At 34.1% G+C, this 27,913-nt stretch overlaps 3 protein-coding genes and 1 non-coding gene across 4 annotated transcripts; 2 read left to right on the forward strand and 2 right to left on the reverse strand.

The window, feature by feature from the left end:
* Positions 1 to 2,134, forward strand: LOC104904936 (hypothetical protein). Its single transcript, XM_010693360.4, has 2 exons — positions 1 to 290; positions 1,340 to 2,134. The coding sequence occupies exons 1-2, from the start codon at positions 63 to 65 to the stop codon at positions 1,781 to 1,783; spliced, it is 672 nt and encodes a 223-aa protein (XP_010691662.1). The 5' UTR covers positions 1 to 62; the 3' UTR covers positions 1,784 to 2,134.
* A 6,308-nt stretch (positions 2,135 to 8,442) lies between these two features.
* On the forward strand, positions 8,443 to 17,574 carry LOC104904935 (hypothetical protein). Its single transcript, XM_010693359.4, has 2 exons — positions 8,443 to 8,744; positions 16,936 to 17,574. Exons 1-2 carry the CDS (start codon positions 8,511 to 8,513, stop codon positions 17,383 to 17,385), a joined length of 684 nt encoding a protein of 227 aa, XP_010691661.1. The 5' UTR covers positions 8,443 to 8,510; the 3' UTR covers positions 17,386 to 17,574.
* A 2,882-nt stretch (positions 17,575 to 20,456) lies between these two features.
* TRNAH-GUG (transfer RNA histidin (anticodon GUG)) lies at positions 20,457 to 20,528 on the reverse strand. The gene has a single exon. It is a non-coding gene; the product is annotated as a tRNA-His (tRNA).
* Positions 20,529 to 22,503: 1,975 nt separating this feature from the next.
* On the reverse strand, positions 22,504 to 27,757 carry LOC104904937 (methylthioribose kinase). Its single transcript, XM_010693361.4, has 6 exons — positions 27,397 to 27,757; positions 26,067 to 26,376; positions 25,493 to 25,667; positions 25,187 to 25,388; positions 23,267 to 23,481; positions 22,504 to 22,921 (listed from the first exon to the last, which is right to left on the reverse strand). Exons 1-6 carry the CDS (start codon positions 27,580 to 27,582, stop codon positions 22,750 to 22,752), a joined length of 1,260 nt encoding a protein of 419 aa, XP_010691663.1. The 5' UTR covers positions 27,583 to 27,757; the 3' UTR covers positions 22,504 to 22,749.
* Between the last annotated feature and the right edge of the window lie 156 nt (positions 27,758 to 27,913).

Here is a 27,913-nt window from a genome sequence, read left to right on the forward strand (position 1 = left end):
TTGCAACAAAGAGAATTACCCAAACACAAGAACAATCCTTCATTCCTAATTAGCTTATCACAATGTTCCCACTTGTTACTCTTACCTCCTTCCTTCTACTCCTTACCACCCATGTTACCGCGGTAACTTACACCGTCACAAACACTGCCACAAACACCGCAGGCGGAACACGATTCAACAATGAAATCGGTATAAACTATGCACGCCAAACTCTCTCCTCCGCTACAAATTTCATTTGGAGAACCTTTCAGCAAAGTAATCCAGCTGATCGTAAGAGCACCGTCCAACAGGTACCTCCCTAAAATCATTAGTGTACATGTGTGGAGAATAATTGTGTTAACCTTTTAGTAGGTTAACCTGCATTCAATATATATAGTGTTTTATACAGGCCTATGACTAGTTACAGACTAACTATTCTATCCTTTTACATACATATAATGTTATCTAATAATTAGTACCATATTTTCTTATGCCTTCTTGGAAGAAAAATTAGACATGTATAGTGTGAGAGTATGCAACCTTATCTTAAAAATCATGAACGTAGTCATTCATTCAATATATTTTCAGTACAATATATATGTCGCGTATTAATTACTAGTTGTATTGGTTAAATTCGCTTATATGTATATTTTCATAATATTAACTTATTAGTAATACTATTACTAATAAAATCAATATTGCGAGTAATCATCAAAGATTGTTCTTAAATTAAAATCAAATTAAACAAAATAAATAAATTTGAAGTTTATCATACATACTTTCTCGTTTTCTTTTTAATATTAAAGTTTGAATTCTATTTGTCAGCAATACACTAAATCGAATTATTATTTTTTTAAGATGAACGTAATCTAATTATATATTCCAATAAATTTATGTAAGGCGAACATGCAAAATAGTTTGTCAAGATTTTCCAAAAGGAGAAACAAAATGAAAATGAGGGAGACAGAGAGTACACTGCTTATATAATTTGCATATACCTATCCTTTAAAATTTAGTGTTGATAATATCCCATTAGTCAAATAGCAAAATGAGAAAACTTGTACGTCAACAATTATCTACAAAACTAATATATATGCTAATAATTGTAAGTTGTAACCAAATAAAGTTAAGCTCAATACAATATGAATATGTCAATATAAACTATTGGGTGCCATATTTGCTTGACAATAACCAAGGATGTTTTGGCTTAGTGGTTAAGATTGAGGTGATGTGAACGATAAGTCATATCAGGTTCGATTCTCCCTCTCCTTCTTTGTACTTTGTACTGCCATCGTGGCTCATATAGATAAAAAGAAATTATTCGCTTGACAATAAACATCTTATATGTACTTGATCTCAGGTGAGCCTAACCGTGGAAGCCATTAGCGGCGTAGCATATACACAAGGCGACCGAATCCACCTGAATTCGAACTACGTGCAAAGCTACTCCCGCAACGTGAAAGCTGAAGTTACAGGCATTTTGTACCATGAGATGGCCCATGTGTGGCAATGGAACGGCAATGGGCAGGCTCCCGGAGGTTTGATCGAGGGGATCGCGGATTATGTGAGGCTTAAGGCGGGCTATGCGCCGTCTCATTGGGTTCAACCGGGTCAAGGAGATAGGTGGGATCAAGGTTATGATGTTACAGCCAGGTTCCTAGACTATTGTAACAGTCTAAGAAATGGGTTTGTGGCTCAGCTAAATAAGAAGATGAGGGGTGGATATAATGATTCATACTTCAATGATTTGCTAGGTAAATCTGTTGGTCAGCTCTTTAGTGACTACAAGGCCAAGTACAACTAACATGAACTAAGTTATCAGTTATGTCTTATGTGTAACATATATATATACTATATGTGTGTTTAAGTTATGAAGCATATCAATAATAATGAGAGTTTAACTCTATGCATAAAGAACAAAAGAGTGTGTACTGAAGTACTGTTAACAATTTCTTAAGTCTCAAAATCAACAAAGTAGATGAGATTTTTCGCAAGATTTTCTTTTGATATGTTGCTTCTTGTTTTGACTATCTGTTCAAGTTTAAGTTTATAGTTGTACGTCTTGATGATATAACAAGTCACTTAAGACTACCCTAAGCATTATATTTATAAAAAAGATGGGATTTCCATATCCTTTCCCAGTTTTCCTCCTATTTATGAAGTCCTCCTTTAAAATCAAGTAGGATTTGCGGATTAGTGTTACTAGTGCAGGAGAGTCGCATCTATCAGTAATAATTAAAGATTATCAAATTAGGCAATTAGCTCCCAAGTTGTAACAAAGGTTGCCTTGTCCCGCCTAGTGGCGAATCCGGGATTTGACCTGCGTGGGTTCAAAATTTATCGACCAAATACTCATACTTAATTGATTTAAAATTGCAATTTATTAGTCTAAATCTAAGTTATGACTAATCTCTATCCTATAAGGGAAGAAGAGGGGAGCACAAAAAATACTAGCTAACTAACTATATTTTCTTTAAAAAATAAGTACAGAAATACAACGGCACTGGATAGTGGATACTTAAGTGGAAGTCAATAACTTGTAAAACATTTTCAACTAATTTTTTTTAAAAAAACAATTCCTATTGATTGAGAATTACTTTTAATTTTTTTAAGAAAATACAAATTATAAAACACACTATACGAACTATCGTTTCTTCTCTTTTTCCTTCCATAATTTTTTTTCTCGTTCCTTGCAATAATTATTACCTATTGTATTTAGTAAAATTTTATATGATTTCGTACTCATCGAATACATATAAGGCTAATAACTACTAAGTTTGCTTATTGTTATTTTTTTTAAAATGAATGAAAATATAGACTTCCTCCGTTCTGTTTTAAATGATGAAACATTGCGTGAATGACACTATTCATTAATCAATTTTGACTCTAATTTATCATCATTATATAAAAAAAAACATAATTAAGTGATATCTTGTATGTTAGATTCATCTCGACGCATACTATCAAATAATTATAACTTTTTGATATTTTTTATGTGTACACAACTAAAGATATTAATGATTAAAGAAACATGTTGGGTTGCGTGAAAAAACAAACTTTTTATTTAAAATAGAATGGAGTAAGTAGTATAATCTATTGTATCTAACAAATTAAAGGTAAAACGCTAAGTTGTATCAAAAAAGAAAAAACAAGAAATGCAAAGCAAATTGTTAGGAATCGCCAAAGCCTTGAAAGGGATAAAAAGAAAAGAGAAAAGTAGGCTGCCAAAAAATTGTAAAAAAAAGGAGGAAGAGAGAAGCATAAAAAATAAAACCCACAGGATCCGAACCTGTGTAGAAAATGTAGGTCAGTAATATCTTTTCGCGAAGCTACCGCTGACGGCTGAACCAAGGGCTTGCTGCTTGCATGTGAAATAATACTGCGCGGGAAGTATATAACCTTTTCTCTTTTTTCATTTTTCGTCGTTTTTTCTTTTTTTTTCCAGATTTTCGTGGGTTCAGTTGAACCCACGCTAGATCTGCCCCTGGTCCTGTCATGATGGGCCTTCCAATGACAAGAAATATCATCTTGGCATCTAGAGTTCTAGACCACCTGGCTGGCATGTTTAGGCTATATTCTCTTCAAATTATTTTACAAATTCTTATAATAGACGGTCTCTCATTAGTGTTAACATGAGACCAACTGATGTCATGCTAACATCATGCGCATGCATTAAATAAGCAGTGGTATTAGTTAAGCGATTGAACCTATTAGTTACGCTAACCCTAAATTACTTCTGGATGAATTACTTAAGCACTTGAACCTATTAGTTACGCTAACGCTAAATTGCTTCTGGATCAATTAGTTAAACGCAGAAATATATTAGTTAAGCATTGAACTATATAAGTTAAGCGCTTGGACTTATTAATTATGCTAGTAAAATCATCTCATTTCCTCCTCAATTTATATTCTCTCTCCTCAGCCAACTCTAATTTGTATCTCCTATGTCCCTCTCTTATACCAACTTGTGTGTCTCTCTCCTCTATCCCTTTCTCTCTCCTCTGCACCGTCATTTCCCTCTCCTCCACCAAACTTCCATTTCTTTTGGAAGCCTACATCTGATCTCTTTCTTTTTCATTATTTTCTTTGTCTGAACATATGAAACTTTCAACTATATAACTTCCTTTTTCGCGACTTCTTCAATCTTGATGATGATAATTTCTCAAAACTCTTTGTTGTCCTCCATCAATGGATCTAAACTCTAATTAATCTCTTATTATGAGTTATAACTTTTAGGTAGAAAGTTACATTTTTTTCAAGTCAATAGTTATGGTTTTCTAGTGATTAGTTATCGTTTCCATGTAATTAGTTATGCAATTCGGTAAATAGTTATATTTATAACGTTAATAGTTATGTTTTTAGTTATTAGTAATTGTTTATAGTTATTAGTTATAACTTTCATGTTATTAGTTATAGTTATGATTTTGGATAAATTATTATATTTGCAAGGTTAATAGTTATGGTTTTTATTTAGTTATTAGTAATTGTTTACACGTTATTAGTTATAGTTTTCATATTATTAGTTGTTGTTATGGTTCCGGATTAATGGTTATATTTGTAAGTTTAATACTTATCGTTTTTAGCTATTAGTAAAATGTGTTAAAATCTGGTTTCTATGATATAACTAATATACTTCAATACTTAACTAATATAATTCACCGCTTAACTAATTCATCTAGAAGCAATTTAAAGTTAGCATAACTAATAGGTCCAATAACCAATTTCGCTGCTGGTTTGATGCACGCACATCATGTAAGCATGACATTACTTGGTCTCACGTTAACACTAACGTGAGACCGTCTCTTCAAAAAACAAACTCAAATTATCTTTGCTTAACTTAACTTATTGTTGTGCAATTTGATTTGTTTTTGTTGAACTTATTTTTTTTACTGAACTAAGTTTTTTCGAACTTATTTTTTACTGAACTTATTCTTGCTGAAACTTAGAGTAGATCTTTGTTGAACCTAAGTTATTTCTAAAACAATAAATGATACTAAAGAGAAGTGCATGTCTGTCGCATTAGTTTCAAGTTTCAACTATATATACAAATATATTGAAAGGCGTGTGTGACAATGTATATACGCCACGTGGCACCTCTATTACTCCACTAGAATTGTCCAATGTGTACATAAAGCATGTCAATTTACAAAAGTAAAATTATCTTGCAACAAGATTTGAACACATGACCTCTTGCTATTATACATGACATAATTACCATCTCAACCAACTTTTAATCATGCTTTAAGTGTCCACATTATTATATTTGTATCTTTTAAATGTTGAGTTTTCCTTAATATATTTTAATGAAAATGGAAAAAAATGCATATCAAGTTCGAAAAACAATACTAACCCGTTACAACGCCCTAGCCCAAATACTAATTACTTACTAACAATCAAATTGCCTTTTTTTTTTTATTCAAAAGAGGCCATGCCAAGAATAAAGAAAAACCAACGTAAATCAAACAAACGAAGAAAAAACAAAATAAACACCTACATAGGAACTAACCGTGGAGTTGTACCTCCACGAGCATCCTCAACTAAAATCCTATGAAGCTCCAATGGGGCATCCTCCAACACAATTGAGTCATTAACGTGCTCCACACCTCGATTAGCTAACCAGTCCGCGGCTCGATTACGCTCTCGAAAAACATGAATCACCTTAACAACCCAATCCTCTTTATGTAACAATGATAAACAATGACGAATGAGGTGGGTGCACCCACCACAACTACTACTACCCGAATTTAAAGCTTGCACACAACTACTATATAAAATTTCCATATATGATTATTAAAAAAATTAAAGATTTGATTGTTTTTATTATTGATCAAGATTTTTCTATTAAAAAAAGGTGAAAAAAAGTCCGGTCGGATGAGAGTTGGAGTCGGGTGTTAGGATTTTAATTCGGGTCGAAAACGCATGTCGGAGTCAGACTGGGATTTAAAATCCGACTTCTTGTACAGTTGGTGTCAGATCATGCATAATCCAAATCCGACCTGTGTTACCATCCTAAGACCCTAATTATATGAAATATGATTGATAGGTTGTCGTACACCTACCCGTCAAAAATAAGTCATACAAAACCTTTTAACAATGTAGTAGGGTAAGTAGGGTCGAATCCACAGAGAGATGGTCGTTTTAGAGAAACTAAACAAGATCAAGAATAATTGAATAATTAAAGTTCTAAACCAATCAAACTCCGAAAATCAAACTAAAAAGGATCTAGGGTAATGGTTCACCATGTTTATAACTATAATCTATCAAAATATCATCAATATTTCAATCAATCAGATATCTAGAACACAGGTTAATCTTTGGTCAGACATTAACGCTCTAAAATCAACATATGCTAGTACGGTCGCTCAATATAATTAGATTTGCTAATTGTAGGTAAACCTCTAAAGAGTACTATCTCTTGATCTATGACTCGACATTAGCAATATTATTTAATCAGACAATTAATCATATTGCAAGATTAACAATAAAACACTAATCAATTAGAGAAATTAATAACTAATCAGACCATTAATAAATATCAATCAATAATCATATCATATAAACATGGATTCCCAAACCCTAGAAATAAAACTACTCTATCATGAAATAAATAATGAAATCTAAATCTACAAAGAAAAGCATAATCAAATAAATCAAGGAAAGAAACTAAAGAAACTCATGAATTAATGAAGAATAAGAACTAGGATTTACAACTAAAACTAGAGAGAGAAAAAGGAGAGAAAACTAAAACCTAAAACTCAAAATAACGTCTAAGGGAGGAGGAGAGAGAAAAAGAATGAAAACTTATCTAAATAATATTCACCTCATATGACTAGGAAAGTAATTTTACAATATAAGGAAAGTCTTAAATAAATCATTAATAGGCGGATTAGTGATCTGCGCGTACGCGTGACAGATTCCAGCAGAAACAGTGCAATCTTCCGAAAGCAAGGCATAACTCCTTGACTAAAAGTCTCATTGGGCGTGCCACCTATCGTTGGAAAGTTCTTCAAGTCTATATTGCAATTCTGCTGGAATTACTCGATTCTAAGAATCACATCAAAAGTTATGATCATTAGTAGACATAACTCTTTTTCACATTTCTTCTAATGATTTTCCGCTTCGTTTTCGCTCAAACTCGTACTATAAAATATCCATGACGATCCTTATGCAATGTAGCTTCTCTCCAAGTGCTCATAATCGTCATGCTTAGCTAATCATACTCCAAATACGTTATCAATGCATGAAATTCATCAAAAACAAGAAAACATACCGAATATGAGTAGAAAATCATAACTTAAGAACATAATGCAATAATAAACCTAAATATGAAACTAAATGCTCTAAAATGCAACCTAAACGCACCTAAAAACTATATATATAAATAACTTATCAATAATACAGAATACATGCATGATATACTACAATACTATTAATTATTATGTAGTACACTGGGGAGTGGGGACTGACTACACTGCAATAACAGTAGTCTTACCGCCGTACGTATGAAAATTAATTTCATATTTTGTTGTGTTTTTATGTGGCTAGTTCTTTAGGACTTGGCACTCATATTGTTAAACATTGCTCTCGAATTATTTAAAATCACCCCAATTTCCTTCTATAAGTATTATTATATCCTTACAATATGTTTTTTGACATTTTTTTACTCTAACTTAACTCTTCCTTTAATTCATATTCTCCCTCATCTTCGCCATCACCACCGACTATCACCACCGACGAGCACCACCAACGAGCACCACCGACGAACACAAAATTTCGATGAGTACAAAATTCCGACGAGGTAAAATTTTTTTAACAAAGTTCATGGGGCACAACGGTCAACGTGTGGCATGGACCACAGTCAAAATTTTCGTTGAATGTATGAGTCGTCCATACACCACAGTCCGCAGATCAAACATTAAAGTCAAAATTATCGGATTTAAGGGAGTGCACGAAAGCAGGACCCATGAAAATGTTAGAAGATGAAGAGAAAAGTCCTCGCAAGCGCGTTTTGCATTCATCAGCCTCAACTAATATTATAGGCTATTAGGTATCGTCATTGATCATTCACTTCCCTTTCAAACTTCCCAACTTGCTCCATCCCTCCAAAAGAAACTAACAAAAATAATAAACTAAGCGTCTTATTATTCAGTGTACTACAATACACCCTTTAATTTTGCTCATATGATTTAAAGTTTTTTTTAGAGAAAATTGGTCAAATCAGAAGAATTTTTTAAAACAGATATACTTCCTCCGTTTCTTTTTACTCGCTACACTTTTCATTTCACGGACTCCTAGACAATTTTTGGAGAAGAGAGAGGTAGAGAGTAAAAAGAAAAGGGATCCATGTGGGAGGAGAGAGATAGAGAGAGTTTATTGCCAAAAAAAGAAGTGTAGCAAGTAATGTGAAACTTCCCATAATAGAAAGTGTAGCGAGTAAAAAGAAACGGAGGAAGTAGTTCATTAGTACTCTATATATAGATAGAATTGCAACAACACAAGAACAATCCTTCATTCCTAATTAGCTTCTCACAATGTTCCCACTTGTTACTCTTATCTCCTTCCTTCTACTCCTTACCACTACCACCCATGTTACCGCGGTAACTTACACCGTCACAAACACTGCCACGAACACCGCAGGCGGAACCCGATTCAACAATGAAATCGGTATAGACTATGCACGCCAAACTCTCTCCTCCGCTACGAATTTCATTTGGGGAAACTTTCAGCAAAGCAATCCAGCTGATCGTAAGAGCACCGTCCAACAGGTACCATATTTTTTTATGTCTTCTTGGAAGGGAAATTAGACATGTATAGTGTGAGAGTATGCAATCTTATCTTAAAATTAATATACGTAGTTATTCATTCAATACATTTTCAGTACAATATATATGTCGCGTATAAATTACTAGTTGAATTCGCCTCAATATATACTACCTCCGTTTCTTTTTAATTGTTACACTTTGACATTTTACACTATTCACAAATTGCACTTTGACTCTCGTCTGTGATTTATACGTGAATAAAAACATAGTCATGTGGGATCTTGTTAGATTCATATTAGTATGTATTTTATTAATATGTAGTTTTTATATTTTTTACAAATACAAAATTAGAGATATAAAGGCTCAAAGTAGTGCATCGGCATGCGTGAAAAGTGTAAGTGTAACAATTAAAAAGAAACGGAGGTAGTATATGCATATTTTCATAATATTACCTCCGTTTCAAATTAATTGTTACACTTTGACATTTTACACTATTCACAAATTGTACTTTGACCCTCGTTTGTGATTTATACGTGAATTAAAACATAGTCATGTGGGATCTTGTTAGATTCATCTTGTTAGATTCGTATTAGTATGTATTTTATTAATATATACTTTTTATAATTTTTACAAATACAAAACTAAATATATATGTCCTCAAATTTTTGCATTGACATGCATGAAAAGTGTAAGTGTAACAATTAATTTGAAACAGAGGTAGTATTAACTTATTAGTAACACTAGTACTAATAAAATCATATTATTGTAATCATCAAAGATTGTTCTTAAATTAAACTAAAACAAAAAGAAATAAGTTCAAAGTTTTTTATTTTTATTTTTTTAGTATACTAGCGTGTAGGAAACACCAACACATTCGCTGGTAAGACATGTATAGCATGCTAAGTAAATACCCCAGCGTTGATCAAACCCCTGACCTCAGGGGCCAAGGGATAGCACTCTACCCACTTGAGCTAACTCCTATCCTTATAAATCTAAAGTTTATCATACATACTTCCTTTGTTTCTTTTTCAATATTAAAATTTGAATTTAATTTATCAACAGTACACTAAATCGAATTTTTTTTTTTAAGATGAATATACTCCTATAAATTTTATGTAAGACAACATGCAAAATAGTTTCTCAAGATTTTCCAAAAGGAGAAACAATAAAATGAAAATGAGGGAGACAGAGAGAGTTATTCACTGCTTATATAATTGCATACCTATCCTTTAAAATTTAGTGTTTGTTGTGAGAAATAGAGAGAGAAGTTATGCAAATATATCAGAGAGTATTGTATTACATTGATATGAAGAACTGATTTCTTACATCGGTATTTATAGGCAAAAGTATACTGTTTTAACATTACATTTTCAACGATTTCTGCGCAGACGAAACTTTCCTAACATGCAGTAAATGCATGGCATGACATTCACTATGCTTGAACAGTGAAATTTTCCAATTCACTGTTTCTCAACACTCCCCCTTGAATGTCCATTTATAATTCATAATAGACGTTATCTTATTAAGAATCTTTGTTAGGAAAAATCCTGTGGGAATAATCCGTAACTAGGGAAAGAGTATAACTATTATGTATTTTATATGCTTAAAATCAACTGCCTCATTAAAAACCTTGTCAGGAAAAACCCGGGTGGATAAAAACCTGATCGAAGGGAAAAAGAGTGCAGCGCATATAATACTCCCCCTGAATCTAGCATATCATCAGAAGATGAGCATTCCAATTTTTCGGACTAATTCTTCAAATTTCTTCGCCGGAAGGGATTTGGTGAATAAATCTGCAAGATTCTCACATGATTGGATTTGTCGAATGTTGATCGTCCCTTCCTTTTGGAGGTCATGAGTGAAGAAGAGCTTTGGTGATAAATGTTTAGTTCTGTCTCCTTTGATGTACCCTTCGCTTACTTGGGTGATGCATGCAGTATTGTCTTCGTAGATGATAGTTGGATTTGTTGTTATTGTTTCCATCCCGCATTCTTCTTGGATATTCTTGATCATTGACCTTAGCCATACACATTCCCTTCCAGCTTCATAAAGAGCAATTAATTCTGCATGATTTGATGATGTGGCCGTCAAAGTCTGCTTTGTAGATTTCCAAGATATTGCAGTACCTCCATAAGTGAATACATATCCGGATTGAGACTTAGCCTTTTGTGGGTCTGAGAGGTAGCCAGCATCTGCATATCCAATGAGTGACGCATTGGGTCTTGACTGATAGAATAATCCGAGATCTTGTGTTCCTCGAAGATAACGTAATAAGTGTCTGACTCCATTCCAATGTCTCTTGGTTGGTGCATTGTGTATCTAGCTAACAAGTTTACTGAAAAAGCTATGTCAGGTCGAGTATTGTTAGCCAAGTACATTAAAGCACCAATTGCACTTAGATATGGTACTTCAGGACCAAGAATCTCCTCGTTCTCTTCTCGTGGTCTGAATGGATCATCTTTCTCATTCAGGGAACGCACTACCATTGGAGAACTTATTGGGTGGGCTTTGTCCATGAAAAAACGTTTCAGGATTTTTTCTGTATAGTTTGATTGATGGACAAAAATCCCATTTCTTAGATGTTCCATTTGCAGGCCAAGGCAAAATTTTGTCTTCCCGAGATCTTTCATCTCAAATTCTTTCATCAAGTATTTTGCAGTTGCTTCAAGTTCTCTAGGAGTTCCGATAATGTTCAAATCATCGACATATACAGCAATGATCGCGAATCCTGATTTAGATCGCTTAATGAAAACACAGGGACTGATTTGATTATTTTTGAATCCTTCTTTCAATAGGTATTCACTAAGACGATTATACCACATTCTTCCAGATTGTTTTAACCCATAGAGTGATTTTCTCAATTTTATTGAGAACATCTCTTTGGGCATGCAATTTTCTGGTAGTTTTAGTCCTTCAGGAACTTTCATATAAATATCTGTGTCAAGTGAGCCATACAAATATGCGGTCACTACATCCATCAATCTCATTTGCAATCCTTTCGAAACTGATAAACTTACCAGAAATCTTAGTGTAGTTGCATCGACTACTGGAGAATATGTCTCATCATAATCAATCCCGGCATTTGCGAAACCTTGGGCTACTAATCTTGCCTTATATCTAGTAACCTCATTTTTCTCATTTCGTTTTCTCACGAATACCCATTTGTACCCAACTGGTTTTACACCTTTTGGTATTTGGGTTATTTGACCGAATACTTCACGTTTTTCAAGTGATCTCAATTCTGCTTGAATTGCCTCTTTCCATTTTGGCCAATCTTTTCTACGGCGACATTCATCAACTGTATTTGGCTCTACATCATTTTCATCGTATGTCATTTCAACCGCTATCGAGTAAGCAAAAATTTCATTCAAGACAACATCTTTTCGATTCCATTGTCTCTTTGTAGAAACATAATTAATTGAAGTTTCATTGTTGTCTACGCTTTCATGTTCCTTTTCTTCTGGAACACGTTTCTCTTCATTTTTGTTTTCATCATGCTCTGTTGGGAGATTTATATTAATTTCGTTCGTTGTCTCCCCTTGCCTTTTCATTTTTCTCGGTTTTAAATCTTTAGAACCGGGTGGTCTGCCACGTTTTCGACGTGCTATTGACTCATTTTCAATTGCCTTATTGTCATTAGGAATTTCAATCCGTTCCGGAGCATTCGCAGCAGGTACATGTGACTTTGTCACTTTCTTAGAATCTGTGAATGCATCTGGCAATTGGTTTGCAATACTTTGCAGATGAACAATTTTCTTGACTTCTTGTTCACATGAATTTGTTCTCGGGTCCAGAAACGACATTTGCGATGCGTTCCATGTAATTTCCGATTTTATATTTTGTGGGTCCACTTTCTCTCCCCCTAAGGATGGGAATACCGACTCATTAAAATGACAGTCGGCAAATCGAGCCGTAAATAGATCACCAGTTGTTGGCTCTAAATATTTGATAATTGATGGAGATTCAAATCCAACATATATTCCCATCCTTCTTTGTGGACCCATTTTAGTACGTTGGGGGGAGCAATAGGTACATGTACAGCGCACCCAAAAATTCTCAAATGTGAGATATTCGGTTCTCGACCAGATACTAATTGTAATGGTGAGAATTTGTGATAGGCTGTCGGCCTTAATCTTATCAATGTTGCCGCATGTAATATAGCATGACCCCAAGTAGTAGATGGCAATTTTGACCTCATTATTAATGGTCTTGCAATTAATTGTAGTCTTTTGATTAATGATTCAGCAAGACCATTTTGTGTATGTACATGAGGTACAGGGTGCTCAACAATAATCCCAATAGACATGCAATAGTCATTAAATGTTTGGGATGTAAATTCCCCAGCATTGTCTAATCTTATTTTCTTTATTGTATGATCTGGGAATTGAGTTCTTAATCGAATTATTTGAGCCAAAAGTTTTGCAAATGCAACATTTCTGCTTGACAGAAGGCTCACATGTGACCATCGAGTAGAGGCATCAATTAATACCAGAAATAACGAAATGGTCCACATGCAGGATGAATAGGCCCACAAATATCTCCTTGAATTCTTTCTAAAAACATTGGAGATTCAGTGGCAATCTTATTTATAGATGGCCTGATTATCAATTTGCCAAGTGAGCATGCAGAGCATGTTAATTCATTTGACCGAGGAATTTTGACATTCTTTATAGAGTGTCCATTTGAGTTTTCAATGATTCTATGCATCATTCCTGTGCCAGGATGGCCTAATCGGTCATGCCATAGAGTAAATGATTTTCTATTATCTAACTTCTGGTTAGATATCATATTAATTTCAATCGGACGTATATCTATGCGATATAGTCCCGAGGAAATTGCTGGCAATTTTTCATAGATGTATTTCTTGCCGTTTTTCTCTGCCGTTAGGCATATGAATTCCTCTTTGTTCACTGTCATTGTTTCCAAATGGTAACCATTCTGACGTACATCTTTGAAACTTATGAGGTTCCTTCGAGATTTACTCGAATATAATGCGTCATTAATTATCAATTTTGTCCCATTTGGAAATATAATGCAAGCTTTTCCAGAGCCTTCAATTAGCTTGGCTGTCCCAGAAATTGTACTAACATTTGCTTGGAATATTGTAAGTTTTGAAAAATACTCTTTATTTTTCAATATGGTGTGTGTTGTCCCACTGTCCAGGAGACATTGTTCTTTAGTTCCAACTTCTGATGAATTCATATCTTCATAAATAATAAATACGATGATTAGTATAAGAAAAATACGTATTTTTATTAATAATAAGGAACAAATACATGAAAGTGGATATTGAAGCAGTTGAAATAAACTAAGCACATTAATCGATTGTGATCTAAACAAACTTATTTTCAACTTCAGCATCATCCATAAAAAAATCTGAAACATCAAGGCTGGGCATGGATGTAGTGGCTTCATTAACAAAGTTTGCTTCAGCATTTTTTCCTTTGTTTTTTATTGAAGCTTGATATAGATCTACCAAATGTTTGGCAGTACGACATGTGCGGCCCCAGTGCCCAGTCATGCCACATCTATGGCAAGTATCATTTCCTTTATAGGACGTCTGCCTCTGATTTCCAGATGATTGTCCCCAATTTTTATCAGAATGTTTAAAATTATTATTTCTTGGGGAAAATCGGCCTCTTCCACGTCCACGCCCTCGGCCACGGTAATTACCACGTCCTCTCCCACGACCGTTGTAATTACCGCGTCCACCACTATGTATAGCATTTGCTTCTGGTGGATTAGAGCTTTCTATAGCATTTATCTCATGAGTGGCTGAAGACCCCGTAGGTCTAAGATTATGATTTTTCAGCAAAAGATCATTATTTTGTTCAGCCACAAGTAGTACTGAGATTAGCTCAGAGTACTTTTTGAAAGCTCTGAACCTGTATTGTTCTGCCAATATGATATTAGAGGCGTGGAAAGTGGAGAGCGTTTTGTTTATCATTTGCTCTTCTGTGATGGGATGATCACAATATCTTAACAATGATACAATTCTAAACAATGTTGAATTGTAATCACTGACCGTTTTAAAATCCTGGAACCTCAGATTGGTCCAGTCATAATGTGCCTTTGGGAGAAGCACATTTTTGTGATGCCCATATCTTTCATTTAGGCTATCCCATAGTTCTTTTGGATCATCCACAAGTAGATATTCACTTTTTAAACTTTCATGTAAATGATGTCTTAGGAGGACTAAGGCTTTTGCCTTTTCTTGTACAGTCGCAATTTTAACTGATGCGGCTGTTGTAGTTGCATCCCCTTGTTGGGTTGTCACATCTTTAATTGTATGTTCCAGTCCTTGGGCCTTTAAATTCATTTGGGCGTCCACCGTCCATTCTAAAAACTTTTGCCCAGATAGATCTAGTATGTTAAATTGTCTTTTCACTAGATCTCCCATTCTTTTGACTACAAATAGGTAAATATTTGAAATTAGTAATGATGATAAATCACATATATATATTATCTCCCCCTGATTTATATCATTATTATTATAGATAAATAATACAAACAAAAAAAACTAAAAATAGCGTACAACAATAATGAAGCTAAGCAAAAAAAAACAAGAAAATACCAAAAATAGAAACAAAATACAACAAGTGAATAAACAAAAAAAACTTCCTAAAATGCACTTAAAGACAAAAAAAATTGATATTCATGTGCATTTTTCGCCATTCTTCCGGGGGAAATTTTTTTTTTTTGTCTCCTATTTATGTATTAGGAGATATATCATTAATGCCATGAGGAGGAAAAAGAAACCGGCTATAAGAAATAAGTAGAGTTTTATTTTCCTAAAATCCTCTTCAAAAGAGGAAGATGAGGGTGGAGGACGGTTGTCGTCGGCGTTAAACATGGTGGCCGGAAGGTTGAGGAAGAAGGAAAAAAATTTGTGGGTTTAGAGAAAGAAAAATCGGAAGAAGATAAGGGATATGTGGTGAAAATGGGGATGGTAATCCGCTTTTATAGAGGGTTATCCCTAACTGTGCAGTTCATATACAGTTAAAAAATATACAACGCAATAAAATTCTAATATTGACAAATATATATTAGAGCATGCTAGTAAATTGGTAATATAATATATGTAACTATAAATGCAAAAAAAGTAGAAGATTAGAGACAATAATATATAATAATGTTCTGAATGCTTGTTCCCTGCATACATACGACATTATTGCACATATAAGACATAATAATGCTATCATTCACTAGGCCGTCCATATAGGTGGCAATAAAAAAAATTAACCTGTCCATATAGGCGGTTTAAGAGCAGATAAAATAAAATAACGTAAATAAAATGTCCTTGCCCTCCATGAAGGTGGCGTTAAAATTATTTGTTTTCTGCGTTAGTAGTATGGTGACGTTTACTACTAGTTTCTTCCTGTTCATCTCTATCTCTTTTATTACTGGGCGGAGGTTGATTTTCAGCTGGTTGTATAGGAGGGTTATTATTGGTGTTGGGAACAGGGGTTTGTGGGTTTTCTCTGGTATGAGTATTTGTACCGTTGTTACGGTTACTGGGTCGGGGCTGTATTACAGTTCCCCTCGCTGGGTTGGTAGTGAATGGCACATTGTTTCGCTCTATCCAAAAATAAATACCCGAGACAGAGACATTGTGTAAAACAATGTTAATCCCGTTACTTTGTTGGTCCATGTTCGGGTAGTAAAAGGGTTGGGCTTGGAGAAAAAAATTTAAACTTAAAAACAAAATGGATGTAAAAATTTTAAAGATACCTTAAAAAAAATTTCCGGTAGAACACTCGTGCTGATAACGTGTTGTGAGAAATAGAGAGAGAAGTTATGCAAATATATCAGAGAGTATTGTATTGCATTGATGTGAAGAACTGATTTCTTACATCGGTATTTATAGGCAAAAGTATACTGTTTTTAACATTACATTTTCAACGATTTCTGCGCAGACGAAACTTTCCTAACATGCAGTAAATGCATGGCATGACATTCACTATGCTTGAACAGTGAAATTTTCCAATTCACTGTTTCTCAACAGTGTTGACAATATACCATTAGTCAATAGCAAAATGAGAAAACTTGTACATCAACAATTATCTACAAAACTAATATGCTAATAATTGTAAGTTGTAACCAAATAAAAGTAAGCTCAATACAATATGTCAATATAAACAATTGTGTGCCTTATTTGCTTGACAATAAACATCTTAGATGTACTTGATCGCAGGTGAGCCTAACCGTGGAATCCATTAGCGGCGTAGCTTTTACACAAGGCAACCAAATCCACCTGAATTCGAACTACGTGCAAAGCTACTCCGGCAACGTAAAAGCTGAAGTTACAGGCATTTTGTACCATGAGATGACCCATGTGTGGCAATGGGACGGCAATCGCCAGGCTCCCGGAGGTTTGATCGAGGGGATCGCGGACTATGTGAGGCTTAAGGCGGGCTATGCACCGTCTCATTGGGTTCAACCGGGTCAAGGAGATAGATGGGATCAAGGTTATGATGTTACAGCCAGGTTCCTAGACTATTGTGACAGTCTAAGAGATGGATTTGTGGCTCAGCTTAATAAGAAGATGAGGGGTGGATATAATGATTCATATTTCAATGATTTGCTAGGTAAATCTGTTGGTCAGCTCTTTCGTGACTACAAGGCCAAGTACAACATGAACTAAGTTATCAGTTAATCAGTTATGTATGTAACATATATATATATATATAGTATATGTGTGTTTAAGTTATGAAGCATATCAATAATAATGAGAGTTTAATTCTATGCATAAAGAACAATAGAGTTTGTACTCAAGTACTGTTAACAATTTCTCAAGTCTCAAAATCAACAAAGTAGATGATAATTTTCGCAAGAGTTTCTTTTGACTATGTGCTTAATATCCTTTTAATATGTTGCTTCTTTTTTTGACTATCTGTTCAAGTTTAAGTTTAAGTTTATAGTTATACGTTTGGATGATATAACAAGCCACTTAAGACTACCCTAATGCATTAGATTTATAAAAAAAATGGCAAAAGATCTTTATTATGAGTTACATTACAGCTTTTAGGTAAAAAGTTATATTTTTTTCATCAGGTCAGTAGTTATGATTTTCTAGTGATTCATTATCGTTTCCATGTAAATAGTTATGATGCAATTGGGTAAATAGTTATATTTGTAAGGTTAATAGTTATGGTTTTAGATACTTCCTCCGTTTTTTTTAGATGTTACACTTTCTATTTTAGGAAGTTTTAAATTAGATGTTACAATTTTATTTTGGGTAATAATTTCTCTCTATCTCTCTCATATCACATGTTCACATGTGGCCCTTTTGTTTTCCATTCTCTCTATCTCTCTCCTCTCCAAAAATTACCTAGGAGTCCGTGATTTGAAAAGTGTAGCATCTAATAAAAACGGAGGAAGTATTAGTAATTGTTTATATGTTATTAGTTATATAGCTTTCATGTTATTAGTTATATAGTTATATATGGTTCTGGATAAATTGTTATATTTGTAAGGACCTAAGGTTAATAGTTATGATTTTTAGTTATTCGTAATTGTTTACACGTTATTAGTTATAGTTTTCATATTATTAGTTATGGTTATGGTTCTGGTTCTGGATTAATGGTTATATTTGTAAGGTTAATAGTTATGATTTTTAGTTATTAGTAAAATGTGTTATAATCTGGTTTATATGATATAATAACTAATATACTTCAACGCTTAATTAATATAATTCAACGCTTAAATAATATTTTTCACAGCTTAAAAAATTCATCCAGAAGCAATTTAAAGTTAGCATAACTAATAGATCCAATTGCTTAACTAATTCCATTGTTGGTTTGATGCGCGCACGTGATATAAGCATGACTAACATGAGACCGTCTCTTCAAAAACGGACTTAAATTATTTTTGCTTAATTTAACTTATTTTTGTGCAATTTGATTTATTTTTGTTGAACTTATTTTTACCGAACTAAGTTTTTTTAAACTTATTTTTACTGAAATTATTTCCGTTGAATTTATTTTTATTCTGAAACTTAGAGTAGATCTTTGTTGAACCTGCTAACTTATTTTTACTGAAATAATTTTTGTTGGTGTACATTAATTGTTAGCACTAATAGCAAATAGAAAAATATTTTTGGTTGATCTTTGGGTTAGTTAACTTTAAAAAGAAAACACATTTAAAGGAAAATAAAAAGAATAATTTCATATGCCATATTCACTAGAATCTAATAGTCGTGAACCCTAAGACTTGTCTACATATGAACAGTTTTAAACCAATTAATGATACTAAAGAGGTGTAGGACGAAAGTGCATGTTTGTCGCATTTGTTTCAACTATTACTTACTAACAATCAAATTGCCTTATTAACTTGTCGCAGACTCGGAATGTTTGTATGTTACATGAGTTCTATAAATTCTTAACCTAATGTTTGTATGTTACATGAGTCACCACCTATATTTTGTTAACCTTTTACTTCCTCCGTTTCAAATCAAATGCGACACTTTGATATTTTACATTATTTATAAATGTCACTTTGACAATCGTATGTGATTTATACGTTAATAATAATATAGTCATGTGAAATCTTATTAGATTAATCTTATTATGCATTTTTTTCAATATGTATTTTTTATAATTTTTATAAATACAAAATTAGATATATATGTTCTCAAAATTTTACATTAGCATACTGAAAAGTGAAAGTAGCACAACTAATAAGTAATGGCAACATTCCACTAATAGTCTTAGTATCTAAAACTAGTTACAATTTACTAATTGATATTTACGCTACTATCTAAATGACTAAATATTTCATTTTTAATCGGTTGTATCACTATAACTTTCGCACTTGCAACAATATCTTTAATCGAATAGCATATATAATAATTATGAAAAGTTGACAAATATTAAGTTATGCATTGAATAATTGAAACAAATTATTAAAAAACTACCGTAGTAAAATTTGACAATAGTGTAAAGTCAAACTGAAACAAATAATTTTGTTTCTTCTAAAAATAATTGAATATAGATAAATTAAGTATATTATTTGAGATGGACTATAATAGACATTAACATGTAACAACTTTAAAGTAAATTTTTGTAGTAGTAATAATATGCTTTGAGCAGAAAAAATGTGGTGTATGTGTGGGGAAGACCGAAGGAAGGGGTGTTAGACTGTAGTTAGAGGCGGAGCTATCTTTTGACGTGTGGGGTCATTTAGCCCCACTAAAATCTTAAATTGCGGTATTTTTTAGTTAAAATTTTAGTTTTATTTCTGTAAAATTGGACCATTTACACTAATTAAAATAATGATAAAGATAATTACACCCACTAATATGTTATTCTGCAATACTTGAAAAGGAAAGAGATCGGTAAAAAAAAAAAAAAAAAGATCCGACCTGCCGGAATCGAACCAGCGACCATTTACACTAATTAAAATAATGATAAAGATAATTACACCCACTAATATGTTATTCTGCAATACTTGAAAAGGAAAGAGATCGGTAAAAAAAAAAAAAAAAAATCCGACCTACCGGAATCGAACCAGCGACCATTTACACTAATTAAAATAATGATAAAGATAATTACACCCACTAATATGTTATTCTGCAATACTTGAAAAGGAAAGAGATCGGTAAAAAAAAAAAAAAAAAGATCCGACCTGCCGGAATCGAACCAGCGACCTAAAGATGGCTGGGGATATCCCACTACAGTCTTCCGCTCTACCAACTGAGCTAAGGTCGGACAAATCTGTGGCTGCTGGGATTCGAGCCCAGGTCTCCACGGCCACAACGTGGAATTCTAACCACTAAACTACAGCCACTTTGTTGAACTAATTGGGCACGCATTCCTTATATTTTAGTCTATACACATTTTGTTGGTTCTTTGGCACTACGAACTTGACCAAAAGTTAGGTACGAGCACTTTCTTATGTTTTACTTTTCTGCTAAAATAACATGACATTGTCAAGATTCAAAGACTTCTTTTTGTTTAGAAAAAAAAAAGAGGGGGAGTTTGTAAAGCTAAATCAAGTCCCATTAAATTAGAGATATTTTAAGGGAAAATAGTCGGCTATATAATCTCATTGCTCGAGATACAATTCCATCGAGTTAACAAATGGGCAACAATATTACCTGTCCTCTTATAGATTCAAGACTTCATATCAATACTTCGGAAGGGTGGTTAGTTGCATGATTTGACTACAACAAGAACATCTTTTTTCATTTCTAGACATCTTTAATATCACTTTTCCGGGTAGAATTTTAAACTAGTTTGTGAGTTGAAATGTGTGCTACTTTTTTTACAAAGTTTTTGAAAACATTGTCGAATAGTAAAAGAAACATTACAAAAAATAGCTACAATATAAAATAACATACTATGAGATCTTAAAAGTTAATTAGTTACTAAAAAAATACTCAAAATTATATTTTTAATGAAGTGAAATTTTAGTAGTCTTATCAAAACCATTTAGCCAGCTGAAGACCACATAAGATCTCTCACATTTTTACCGATTATTATTATTATGACCACCACTTTTTAATCAACTGATAATTAAAAGTAACGAACAAATAGTACACAAATTATGAGACAGGAGATTCAATGCTGTTCAAAAATAAGCACATAATCAACTTGTACCTCATACTATTTTGACAAGAACAAATATGTGCATCATTATTCACTAGGCCTATTGAACATCAAGATTGAAAGAAGAGAATAACTTATCCAGTAGTACCAATATTTCCTCTATTATTGATGCGTATACAATATATATCCAACACACATGTAGACTGTTTAGCTCATCTATGGCTCTCCAAACCAATCCAATCACACGTCTATATTGATTCAGCAAACTTGATATATAGTGGAAATAACTTCATCAATAGACACGAACTTCCGCCTTTCTTTCATGAGCACTTTTGCACAATTGAGTGCTTTCCTCTCACAGCTAGCTCGTTTGACAGCATCAGTTATCAATTCAAAGTCCTTCACATGTGCCACCCCAACAATTCTCCTGTAAAAATGCGAACAAAACGAACAAAAAAGAGAGGGGAGTTGTTGCGGGCCGAGAGTGATGAAGGGGGGTGGGGTTCTGCGGGGTGGGGGTGGGGGCTGCGAGGTTGGGCTACTGGGTTGGTGGGAGAGGGTTAGGATTAGGGTTTAGGGTTAGAGTTTAGGGGTTAGGGGATGGCAAAATGATAAATAACACTAACGGAAACTTGACACCGTTAGTCATTAAGGGTATTTGGTGCATTTTATGTAAATCACAAAGGCATCTGGTGCATTTTTGAAACAACGAGGGTAACTGGTGCATTTCGTGAAACATCAGGAGTGCCTGGTGAAAATACCGTAAAAATAATCTATCTACCCCAAAATAAATCATCCCTTCTTTCCAACATATAGGAGAAGGAGATTTTCTAGTTTAAACAAAGCAATATTTTTTTGTATCTATCACCTAACAAACATCACCAACTAAAATTTCAAAAATTTGTATACCACATATTCCTCCCGCACAATTTGATGTGTATTTATATAATATCTTTATATTTTTTTATTAATACATCATTAAAACAAGTGAAACAACTATCAGAGAACTGAGAAGCAAGAGAAACAGTGATAGACCAAACTCCTGAGTGGCCAGACTACAGAACACAAGTTGAACTGTAAGTCTTGTAATGATCTTTTTCCCAAATTTGACAAGAGGAGCAATTTCTTGATCTTTTTCCCAAATACCACCTGTTTTCATTGGAATGCATCTGTAGCTTTTAGTTTTATCACACTCCATATCATTTCATCCCGAGTACAAAAATAAACTCTATAAATATCGTGAACTTATTTGACAAGGTCGTATACATCCAGTCCGCCTATTTTGCATCGAGCTCAAGAAAAGATTATTAGTTCAATAGAGTCTAGATGTAATGTTTCTTCTACACGATGTATTACAATCAACACACTCGTAGATCATAATCTCAGGGGAAGCTATCAATAATTCCCCAAACTACTCTAAGAAAATCTGCCGAGTAATGTAATCTGTGCATAAGAGAACCTTATAAATCAACTTGTTCTATGGCCGAAACTACATCCTCAATAGATACAAACTTCCTCCTTTCTTTCATGAGCATTTTCGCAAAATTGAGTGCTTTTCTCTCACAATCAGCTCGTTTAGCAGCATCTGCTATTGATTCAAAGTCCTCAACATGTGCCACTCCGACAATTCTCCTAAAAAAGGCAAAACAAAAAGATTGATCATGTCACATATTATTTTACTTTATTTGAAGTTGAGGGGTGCCTCAACTAGTATCTACTTCCTGTTCCATGATACAAGTTACGAAAGCAGGCCTCATCCCGGAAGGGGGGGGGGGGAAGGGGGAATAGGCCATAGATCGATCATGGTACATATTATTTTAGCAATTTTTCGAAATAAAAGAAAAGGGACGTCGTACTTATACACATAAGCCCACATTGTTTAGTCTACACAGAAGCTCCAACTGACTATGGAAACAATAGAATTTATAGCAAAAAGATATAGCAAAGACATAAAAATTACAGGTTAGCTGAACTCACCTAATCATTTTCGCAGACCCGAATCCAAGGGAATCATGGAACAGATCTCGCATATAGTTTGTCTGTATGAGTTGCCAAACATCAGGGTTGTTATAGATATGTGGAAGATATGCCTCACCGGGACCATCCTTATTTTCATTCCACAGTGTGATAAATTTTTTGTGGAAAAGATTCCAAGTCTCTCCGAAGATCTTGAGGATCCATTTCTTGTAAGTCTGAAACACATTGTAGGAAATAAAAATAAGGTTTGAGCATGAAGTGAGCCTAAACAGTGACTCTTCTACTGAAGAAAAACAACTTAAATGGTTGATGATCTTCTCATTTAACAATAGGGCATAAGAGTGAAAAAATACCCACAGCCTGTTTGGTAGTTGGTATTAATTGGTCGTGATGGTAATGGAATCATATTGATTTGTAAGGAAAATCCCTACTCATTACAGTAGCAATGCAATTATCATCCCCAAACATGTGCCCTCAAAACATTTTGTTCCCGCTCAATACCACCTCTAAAGTGGAAATGAATAGTAATTAATCACAAGTTTTGGGGTGGACAAGCATTACCATTAACGTTGACATCATACTTTCTATACGAAACTAGATATGAGTTCGATAATCATTACCAATATTAATTACTATCTAATAAATCGGCTGCCAGGGGATTAAAATGCAAGAAGTGCTAATACTCACTGCATTAAAGAGGAAGGCTTAGGTGTTGGACTTGTGAAAGAAACCAATAAGCTCGGTAAGGGGGAATTTTCTACAGTTTTGACTTCTGACTAGTAGTTCTGAAGGTTTCCATCACTAGGTAATAAATTTAGTACACTTGACGATAAGCAGATGGTATATGTTAGATAAACTGTGAAACAACTTGAGGAACATAATGACTACTGAACTTAACAAAAACGTTTGACAAGGTTATGTTTAATTTTGCCAAGTGTTTATATATGTTCGATCTTCTAAGCTATGTTGCTCAGACACTCAGACACGAACTGAGTGTCTACTCGGATACGGGTGTCCAAGTGTCTGACTCGGCTATTTTGTAGAAAAAAGACAAGCTTTTAGTTTAAAATGAAGTATCCAAGTGAAGTGTCGTGTCATACACGACATGACACCCAATTTTTGAAGTAAATGAAGGTGTCGGAGTAACATAGCTTCTAAGTATCATAGCCTCTAAGTATCATAGCCAAGAATACATTCAGAGCAACAAGTACACAAGATGTGCAACATTGAAAAGTAGATGGCAATCAGAAGAAATCTCTAATTATTAAGCCTACCTATTTTCGAGCTGACATCAATGAAAGCATAAAGCAAATTCTTCTTATACTTTGTGGCATTTTTAAGAGAAGAATGATAGTGTAACTGCTGTGAATTAACATAGCTTAAGCGTCATAGATGGCAGAGATTAAGGAAGAAGTGAGAATATTGATTAACATAACAGAAAATGTAAAGGTATTCAAGCTTTCAAGAGGCTTGAGTCTCTCTCAATGAACGCTTAAAAGCTCAACAAAACACTCATCAATATTCAACATTCTCTTACCTATCTAATTTGCCTTATCTATAGAGCTTCTACTCTAACAAACTATCTCCTTATCTATCTTCTCCTTCAAGCTACTACCAACACAAAGCTATTTCCTGAAATGCCCCTCTCCCTTATATGATATCAATTTATTGCAGTAACATCTCTTATAGTTCAGTTAAAAAATGCACAAAAAAACGACAAACAACAAGCATTGGGGAGAACAAATGAGATATTAATCGATCTTCTAAGTTACTCAATGACAACCACAAACATTAGCAGATGAATAACATAGCACAAAACCAAACCTGGCAGATACAAAAGAGCTCAGCAAGGTAAGCAGATGTACAGTGAGCAATGTCCATCTTGAAATTGGAAAACGGAGTAAAGATGATTGAGCTAACCTTTCGGTCGTTTTCTTGATTTGCATGTCCATCTTGAGCAAAGAAGGCTAAAATAAGATTCCCAAGAAAGGCTCCTATGTCAAATCCCATTGGCCCATAGAAGGCAAATTCTGGATCAATCACTTGAGTTGAATCCTGCGTAACCATGACAGAACCGGTGTGGAGATCTCCATGAATAAGGGCTTGAGCCCTTTCACAGAACCTATCACAAGAAAAATCTGTCAATTGACTTCTAAATGGAATTATAACAGAAGACCCGTTTAAAAGTTGAAAAGCAAATGCTGTCAGTTTAGAGAGCATAATTACATTGATTTCAATTGAGCTACTTCAAGCTTCAGGACATTGTCCTCACGAACTGCCTCAGCATCATGATCAAGGTGAGGAGAGGTCCAACGATTATATTCAGATACTCTATAGGGATCAGAGAATACAACTTGCTCAGTAAGCCGGCACAACTCCACATTTCCACAAAATTCAGCAACTGCATAAAACATTGACATACTCAGGAAGGATGCACTTGGGTAGGAGTGCAATCAGTAGAAGACCCACCAAATTAGTGCACAGTGATAGATGAGGTAAGCTAAATTCAGTAGAGGCAATGACGAGTAGGATTAAACAGCCATATAGATTGACATCCACAACAGAATCTTCAATTTTGATAAATATATAGCAAGATAGTTGTCATAATAAAAACAAGGCAGACAATTTGAACAGAAAATGACAGACAACACTTGCTTACATAACATATGCAATTTACGAAACTAATACACTATCTTTCTTTTAGAACATGAACCATTACGTTAGTTGGCTAGCAAATGGACATTGTCGGGCAACAATCACACGGGAAAGGGGGAGAAACAGAAAAACAAAAAAATGCTACCTGCACGTTTATGCTCCGTTGTGGTAGTATAAAGAAGAGAGGTGTAGAACAAAGTCCTTGACATATATTCTGCCATGTGTTCAGCAAGCAATGGATATTCAGCTCCAGCAATCAAACCTTTCCTAAGGATAATGTGTGGAGGTTCCAGATAACGCATGCCAATTAAAGACATCATACGATCAAAATGATAAACCTCTGGAACATGAGCAGGACACAAACTACCATGTTTCTTTAATGTCGTCGCCTCAAAATATGCACGTTCTTTAGTCATTGGCCATGATTCCCCTATGCAACGTATGTAAGGAAGAGCCTACAACACCGCAAATCATAATTTCATATTTAATAATTAATATACCAAGAGAATTAAGAGGAAATCACATCATCAACAACAAAAACCTGCATTTCCAAATAGGCAAATAGTTGCACAATCAATCATTAAATAAGAGATTAGACAAAAGGGTCCAATCTCAAAGATAAACCGGGATGATGCATTATCTTAGTCCTTACACTTTATTCATTTCCCACCTAAATCATTCATACTCAGCTTGATTAATTTTAAAGATTATAAACCACTTCTAGGGTACACTTTTTCCACCTTATTTTTCCTTAACTTATTTGAACTTATTGAAACTTATTGACACGCTTATATATAAGGTGTTAGAACTTATCCTTAAGTTATTAGAACTTATCCTTAAGTTATTAGAACTTATCTAAGCTCCAAGCTCACTAGACCTTGAACTTATTTTTTAAGGTGAAGACAACGCGCCGTTAATTGGTTTTAAAACTACTTCCTCCGTTTCAAAATTGAACCGTTTGCTTTTTCACATTTGCCAACACGCTTTCTTAAACGTTAATATCTCTAGTTGCATAAAAGTAAAAATTATAAAAAGTTGATATTCCAAATCCTTGTATTGAGACGAATTTAACAAGGTTCCACTTGGCTATGTTTTTTCTTATATAACGGTGAGAAAAAGCCTGTCAAAGTTGGTTCACAAATAGTGACCAAATACTAAATGATGCAACTATTTTGAAACGGATGAAGTATATGTTAGTCCAAGTCATTGAAGATGCAAACCAATTCAAGTTCCAATTTCCACATAACAACCCTAATAATTATTGAGAAAATTTATCCCAACAATCTAGCTCAAATAAAACACCATTTCTCTCAAAATAATAAAGCATAAATTACTGCTTATATCACCCAATGAACAGCACCAACTAAACTAAAATTGCAGATCAGTAGTTAGAAAAACTCAAAACAATTACAATGAAATAAAAGTGAAAACTTTAAAGAATTACAGTAAGATAAAAGCAGGAAATAGAGGAAAACCTGCTTGATGACAACAGAAGTATAAGGAGAGACAATGATATAGACAAAGTTAAGGTTGCCATCGCCGACTTCTTTGATCTGCAAATCGTCGGAGACACCAAGTAAAGAGGAGAGAGAAGGGGTTGCTTTAATGTATTCCACGAGTGATTTCTCGTCAAGTGGTCTGAATTCATCAAATGTTGACATTTTTACTGGTGCTGGAGAGCGAATATGAGAGAGAGAGAGAGTATGTGTGTGTGTTGAAGGCTTGAAGCTTGGTTGATGGAGGAGTTTTGGTTTGTTAAAGTTTAAAACAGAGAATAAAGCGGCATGACCGGCGTTGGAAGGGAAATTTCTCCGTGTCTATCCGGGGTTTTGTCAATTCAGAACAGTGAACAAACGTTGTTTTTTGCCGAACTAGTTGTTGTACCGCGCGCTTCGCGCACGCTACCCCAAAATACCGTAATTATAAGGGTTAAATTGTTTTTCCAAAATCAAACACAAAGAAACATAGTTTTCCCAAATGGTTAAATTGTTA

This window comes from Beta vulgaris, chromosome 9, assembly GCF_026745355.1.
Source record: "Beta vulgaris subsp. vulgaris cultivar EL10 chromosome 9, EL10.2, whole genome shotgun sequence".
NCBI classification, from domain to species: domain Eukaryota; kingdom Viridiplantae; phylum Streptophyta; class Magnoliopsida; order Caryophyllales; family Amaranthaceae; genus Beta; species Beta vulgaris.